Below are 6,702 nucleotides of genomic sequence, written 5' to 3'. Positions count from 1 at the left end.
CCTTAAGATGCGTTTGGGAAACCGGGCCCAGATATCCAGTTTCCTCCTCCTCCTTTTTCGATCTGACAGTCATCTCCCCCTCCTCCTCTTTCACCCCAAAAGCTGCATCCTCCTCTTCTTTTACTGTAAAATCCTCCTCTTTGAACGCGTCTTCCTCTTCTTTCACTGAAACGTCTTTATATTCTTGTTTAACTGTAACAGCCTCACCCTCTAATTCTTGTTTTACTGTGATTACCTCCTCTTCCTCCTCCTCTTTCACCAGAGCTTCTTTCTCCGTCCAGCAGTCCTCCTCTTCATTAACAAGAGAGTAGCTTAGTGACCTCATGGTTGGAGATGTTAGCTTGCTAGGCTAATGCTAACTTAACCAGCCCGCTAGATGAATGAAAACAATACCGTAAATATAAAAATTATGAAATTAAAAGGGATAACTAACTAGACGACAGAAGTGGGTTTAAATTACAGTGGCTAATATACACTAAAGCGTCTAAAGAGCTTTATTGGTTCGTCTATTTTGTCTAGCAAGCTACAGAGGTGGCTGAATTACTTTTGCTGCTGTTGAAAGAAGCGTTCCGTCCGTGCTAATTCTAGCAGGAACAACTCAGTATCCCTAAATACAAGGAGAAATCACACACTTGAATGACAACGACCGACCATGGATATAAAATGTAGTTTTTAATTTCATTGCAGTGTACACATTTGGAATGAACAACGCGTTTCGCATTTGCTTCGTCAGGTTTTTTCTGAGTACAAAATGTATTCACGTTTACAGTAACCAACACAGACAATAGAGCCTCAGCTGTCACTGCTGAACAGGAGAGTAGCAGAATAAGTTCATCCAAATTAAAACTAGTAAGGCGGCATGTAGCCTAGGAGGTTAAGAGCGTTTTGCCCGTATAAACTGAAAGGTCGCTGATTCAAATCCCTGAGCTGACATGAAAGGGGGTGAATAAAGAGAAAGCAATGCATACAAAATCCATAAATGTTTAATTATTGTGCAATTCATATCTATAGGCTACATTGAGGTTTTTCTTTCATTATTTATATATTTTTTGAAGTGTATCTGAAATCTGGACATTGACTGTAGGTCTATAACCTCTCACATAGCCTGTTATAATTTAACTCCTGCAGAATTATGTTTTTCTTGCAGTAAAACTATACACAAATGTACATTTTGACTTGGGAACAGGAGTGTGGAAATATTATATATTTCTTTCAGCATCTTGAGAGAATGAATGCGTGGTTAGGGACCTTCTGTAAAGGTGTTCTCTTTATCAGCATCATAAAAGCTGATAGTATTTCAACCACATAAATAGCCTATACATCCAAGCCAAACTGATATTTTATCAAAAGCATGTTGGGTCGTTTTAACAACTTTTAATGTCCTTAAAATCGGTCAAACTGATGTAATTTGGAAATTTTGCACATAAAATCTTTCCCTTTTTATTTTTTTATTTTTAGTTACTGCATTTTCTCCCGGTCCCTAAACGTCTTTGCTGCATGAGAGAGGCAGAGATGAAAGAATAAGAGAAAACAAACTTTACAGATGTCAACAGAAGAGAAGCTGCAGACAAGTTCACTAACAAATAGCCTACCAAAATGTTGGAAATTATAAGCAGAAACATAAGCCTATCTTAAAAGGCCTGTCAAAAAATCCTTCAGCCATCTCTGACTGACTATAAAAGACATTTTCTGTATTTGCGGGTTACGGTCAGGTGCGGGCATCAGATTTCAACTTTATCACATATAGTTGGGCGGTTGCAGATGGTTATTAGCAGCTGTGGAGCGGGTGAACAAACAGCTGACCCGCACACCACTAGTATGTCGGGGTCTGGGGTAGTACATAGGGGGTGTTGTGTTGTGGGAGAGGGGAGGCAGCACAGGCCATGGGAAGCAGGAAATACCTGTGGGAGGAGAAGATCTAGTGTCAAAAGTTGTCAGTGGTGAGTTGTCCCCCAATCCATACACACACACCTTCACACAACAAACACTTCCAGCACCTGGAAACGCGCTGTATAAATGTAATCTAGTCAAATAAATAATCTAAACTAGTATTATGACTATCATTACTATGACAGAGTTACACTGACCCGGGGAAAGCCATAGGGGGAGGTGGTACATTCTGTCCCTGAGCGGGTACTTGGGACGGTTGCTGTGCCTGGTGGTATCCCCAAGGACTGCCATTCTGTTGCTGGGCGTGGTAATATCCCCAAGGACTACCAGTCTGTCCTGGAGTCAGCTGTGGCCAATACTGCATGCTGATTGGCCCCATAGGATTGGGGTTGGAGCCAATGGGCATCAGGTAGTAACTGTCATCAGAGATAGAAAGGAAATGTGAATTACTTACATGTATTCAACAACAACAAAAAATTACTTACATGTACAGTACATCAGGGCTAATGCTAAGATCAGTGCTAATTATAATGTAAAATGTTGGAGGTAATTAATAATCTGCTAGTCTCAATAAATCAGACTCTTAATTAAAATAGACAGATTTGACCAGAGCCACAGATTCTATCGACGAATAGAGAGGAGTTGAGTAGGGTGCTATAAATAGAGGCATGGATCTCAACTAGATTTTCTTTTCAAATAGGGAATTTAATGCACACTGCTCAACTTCGGGAATGATGGCATCAAAAACATATTCCGCTAACTCTGTTTTCATTGCCTGTAAATCGGGTTGTAAACATAGGGTTGGGCGGAATGGGAGGGGCATTGCGGCAAAAACTTTAGGGGGGGTGGAGACTTACCGTCCCCAGGGTTTACTTCTTGCGCCTCAGAATCTCAATAGAAAAATGTGATTTTAATTTCTGAGATGAATAATCTGCTAACATGATACCTCATAGAATTGGATGTTGTCATTCATGATTTTATTTCCATAAACAGCGAATTGGTTTGAATCAAACAGGTTAATTATATTTCGAAGCACACTTCCACAGAGAAGGTCACCACTAAATTCAAAACTGTTATCCTTGCTCATGTTGGTTTAATCTGATGTTCTTTGAGATTAAACCCCTTTTGCCACATCAAGAGTACTGCTAAGAGTACTACAGTATATACATTGGCAAGAAAAAGTATAGGAACCCTTTGGAAATACTTGGATTTCTGCATAAATTGGTCTTAAATTTGATCTGGTCTTCATCTAAACACAGTCTGCTTACACTAATAACACACAAACAATTATATGTTTTCATGTCTTTATTGAACACACTGTGTAAACATTCACAGTACAGGGTGGAAAAAGTATGTGAACCCTTGGATTTAATAGCTGGTTGACCCTCCTTTGGCAGCAATAACCTCAACTAAACTTTTTCTGTAGTTGCAGACCAGACCTGCACAACGGTCAGGAGGAATTTTGGACCAATGCTCTTTACAAAACTGTTTCAGTTCAGCAATATTTTTTGGGATGTCTGGTGTGAACTGCTCTCTTGAGGTCATGCCACAGCATCTCAATCGGGTTGAGGTCAGGACTCTGACTGGGCCACTCCAGAAGGTGTATTTTCTTCTGTTGAAGCCATTCTGTTGTTGATTTACTTCTGTGTTTTGGGTCATTGTCCTGTTGCCTCACCCAACTTCTGTTGAGCTTCAATTGGTGGACAGATAGCCTAACATTCTCCTGCAAAATGTCTTGATAAACTTGGGAATTAATTTTTCCGTCGATGATAGCAAGCTGTCCAGGCCATGAGGCAGCATAGCAGCCCCAAACCATGATGCTCCCTCCACCATACTTTACAGTTGGGATGAAGTTTTGATGTTGGCATGCTGTGGCTTTTTTTCTCCACACATAGTGTTGTGTGTTCCTTCTAAACAACTCATCTGTAGATTCATCTGTCCACAGAATATTTTGCCAGTAGTGCTGTGGAACATCCAGGTGCACTTTTGCAAACTTCATACGTGCAGCAATGGGTTTTTTGGACAGCAGTGGCTTCTTCCGTGGTGTCCTCCCATGAACACCATTCTTGTTTAGTGTTTTACATATCGTAGACTCGTCAACAGAGATGTTAGCATTTTACAGAGATTTCTTTAAGTCTTTAGCTAACACTCCAAGATTCTTCTTAAACACATTGAGCATTCTGCGCTGTGCTCTTGCAGTCATCTTTGCAGGACGGCCACGCCTAGGGAGAGTAGCAACAGTGCTGAACTTTTTCCATTTAGACAATTTGTCTTCCCGTGGACTGATGAACATCAAGGCTTTGAGAGATACTTTTGTAACCCTTTCCAGCTTTATGCAAGTCAACAATTCTTAATCTTAGGTCTTATGAGTCATGTTTCACATCAGGCAAAGCTTCTTGTGAATAGCATACTCACATTTTGTGAGTGTTTTTTTATAAGGCAAGGCAGCTCTAACCAACGTCTCCAATCTCGTCTCATTGATTGGGCTCCAGGTTAGATGACCCCTGACTCCAATTAGCTTTTGGAGAAGTCATTAGCCTAGGGGTTCACATACTTTTTCCAATCTACACTGTGAATGTTTAAATGATGTATTCAATGTAGACAAGACAAATGCAATAATTTGTGTGTTATTAGTTTAAGCACAATATGTTTGTCTACCGTTGTGATTTATATGAAGATCAGATCAAATTTGATGACCAATTTATGTAGAAATCCATGTAATTCCAAAGGGTTCACATACTTTTTCTTGCCACTGTATTATTGAGTACTATAAAAGTATCTATTCCTTCACAGGAATATACAGTTAAGGAAAATAAAAACTCACCCCAGGTTTCCCTGCTCTGATTGGTGGGGTCTCTTTGGTGCAATGGGGGAATTTTCCTCGTCCATGCTGTACATTGAACGCTTCAGTGAACTTTTGGCCATCATGGACCGAAGCACAGGCTGACCCTCCGAAATGCTGTTTGAATCAATTGATTGATCAATATAAATCTATTGATAAACAACAAATGTCTCAAGAGAATGTTACCCTCCATATCTGTCAGAAACGGCATGTTTTTTAAAAGCCATCACATTCAGAAGAATGCAGTCAACACACACACTAAAATGGTCCATGACTGATATAGATACAGACCGTTGAGCCACTGACTTGCGATTCTTTCTGCGTTGGACAGCCATAATGATCTGTCCCAGGATCCTGTCTCTGTTGTTCTTCAAGTTGTCCTTGGCCTTCTTCAGGAGGTGGTCGATCTCAGGCACACCGTAGGGCTGCTGGAACGTTGTGTACTTCTCCCTCTCCTTCTTAATCTCCTCCTCGTCTAGGAAGAGAACACAGAACCTTACAACACAACTTTGAACATATAGAACACAGAGACTTTGAATATTTAGAACAACTTAGAGACTGAGACAGAGACTAAGCAAAGACCATGATAAATGAGAAAAAACATAGTTGATGCAATACTTCTAGTGACATAAAAAGCAGACAGTTAATGCAGATAAACAAGAAAAATAGCAAGACATGACACAGAGAAAATAAGAGACAGAAAATAAGAGAGAAGTCAGAATAGGGCATAATCAGAGAGACAAGGATAAAAGTCAGACGCAGATAGTCATCCTAGTAGTGAGTGTCTACAACTGACCTGGGCAGTTCTGCAGGTTGAACAGGGGCATGTGCATGACGGTGGGCTCTTCAGGGCGTCGCCCCTGGAAAACGTAGCAGTCCTGAGGATGGTCTTTCTCCTTCCTCACACTCTCCTTCACCGGGGGAAAGGGGAGCTTCAGCTCATCCGCGTACTGTTTAGCACTAAACACCGTCTGTGAGGAGCAGGATCAGTAGTATGGTTATGTCAATGTCCCTCTTCAAACCAACCCTTAGTTCGGAGCGATTTCAGTGCCAACAGATATTGTATTTGAATTCCATAATTTTGAATTTTATTAGGATATTGAATTACTTTGAATTTTAATGCACAAACTGAATCACATCATTTTTTACTTGTTTTTCTTCATTTGGAACTGAATTGAATAAATATTACCTTCAGTTTAAAAATCTAATTCAATATTTAAATATTCAGTTTCAATATGTCAGATATTGTATTAATTGTCTGTTTACAAACAAGTGAGAATTAGGCAGGTCTCTTGCCGAAAAAGAAAGGAAATTATTACCTATTTCACCGATATTTAATTTGAGCAAAAATAGTAGTGTGTAGTTCCAGTAGTCAGCGACACCACTACATGGCAAAAAAGTAATTAACTACTGAAAACACTACCTTGATTTGAATTTAGTTAAACTACCACCAAGCTACTGCAACATGTAGTTAAATGACCAGTGTCACAAAAACACAATTTGGCTCCCTTCTAAGGATAACCTTTCCACTCCCTATTTAATCTTGTGACTGACTGGGTTGGAACCAGGTCTCCTGTATGTCACAAGTATATTAGCCCACTTAGCTGAAGCCTATAGAGATAAGTTCAGGAAATGGATGTAATGGATGACACACTGCTTGCTTAGCGAGTACCGCTTCTCCTTGATTCAGCTCATACTGAGGCTCAAACTCAGGACTTCTGCCTTGAAAACACACGTGACAGCCCTCCTGAAGCATTCCAACCCATCGTGCTATTAAACTCTTCAAGATCCTGCAAGGTTACTCATCAAATAGCGTGGTTAGGTGACCCATGCTTATGATCCTGAAGACGTGTTAGTTTGACGTGTTAGACATGTTAGTTTCAAGTCTCCGGCAAGGTTAGTCATTGTAAGGGTAACGTGACTGACTGGGTTTAGACTGTTTTAGCCTGCTGAGCTAAAGCCTAGGCATT

At 40.3% G+C, this 6,702-nt stretch overlaps 1 protein-coding gene across 1 annotated transcript; it reads right to left on the bottom strand.

Annotated features, from left to right (window-relative positions):
* Positions 1-659: 659 nt before the first annotated feature.
* Positions 660-5,718, bottom strand: LOC139561508 (uncharacterized). The gene is made up of 5 exons (XM_071378687.1): positions 5,529-5,718; positions 5,024-5,207; positions 4,715-4,849; positions 2,088-2,306; positions 660-1,901 (listed from the first exon to the last, which is right to left on the bottom strand). The coding sequence occupies exons 1-5, from the start codon at positions 5,563-5,565 to the stop codon at positions 1,814-1,816; spliced, it is 663 nt and encodes a 220-aa protein (XP_071234788.1). The 5' UTR covers positions 5,566-5,718; the 3' UTR covers positions 660-1,813.
* Positions 5,719-6,702: the final 984 nt, after the last annotated feature.

This window comes from Salvelinus alpinus, chromosome 31, assembly GCF_045679555.1.
Source record: "Salvelinus alpinus chromosome 31, SLU_Salpinus.1, whole genome shotgun sequence".
In the NCBI taxonomy this organism is placed as follows: Eukaryota; Metazoa; Chordata; class Actinopteri; order Salmoniformes; family Salmonidae; genus Salvelinus; species Salvelinus alpinus.
This window is presented reverse-complemented; position numbering and strand designations above follow the sequence as displayed.

Coding starts and splice junctions, on each gene's coding strand:
- LOC139561508 (XM_071378687.1), bottom strand. CDS start 5,565: ATGCACATGCCCCTGTTCAACCTGCAGAACTGCCCAG. Junction 4,850..5,023: donor CGCAAGTCAGTGGCTCAACG/GTCTGTATCTAT, acceptor TGATTCAAACAG/CATTTCGGAGGGTCAGCCTG. Junction 2,307..4,714: donor TCAGAGCAGGGAAACCTGGG/GTGAGTTTTTAT, acceptor CTCTGATGACAG/TTACTACCTGATGCCCATTG.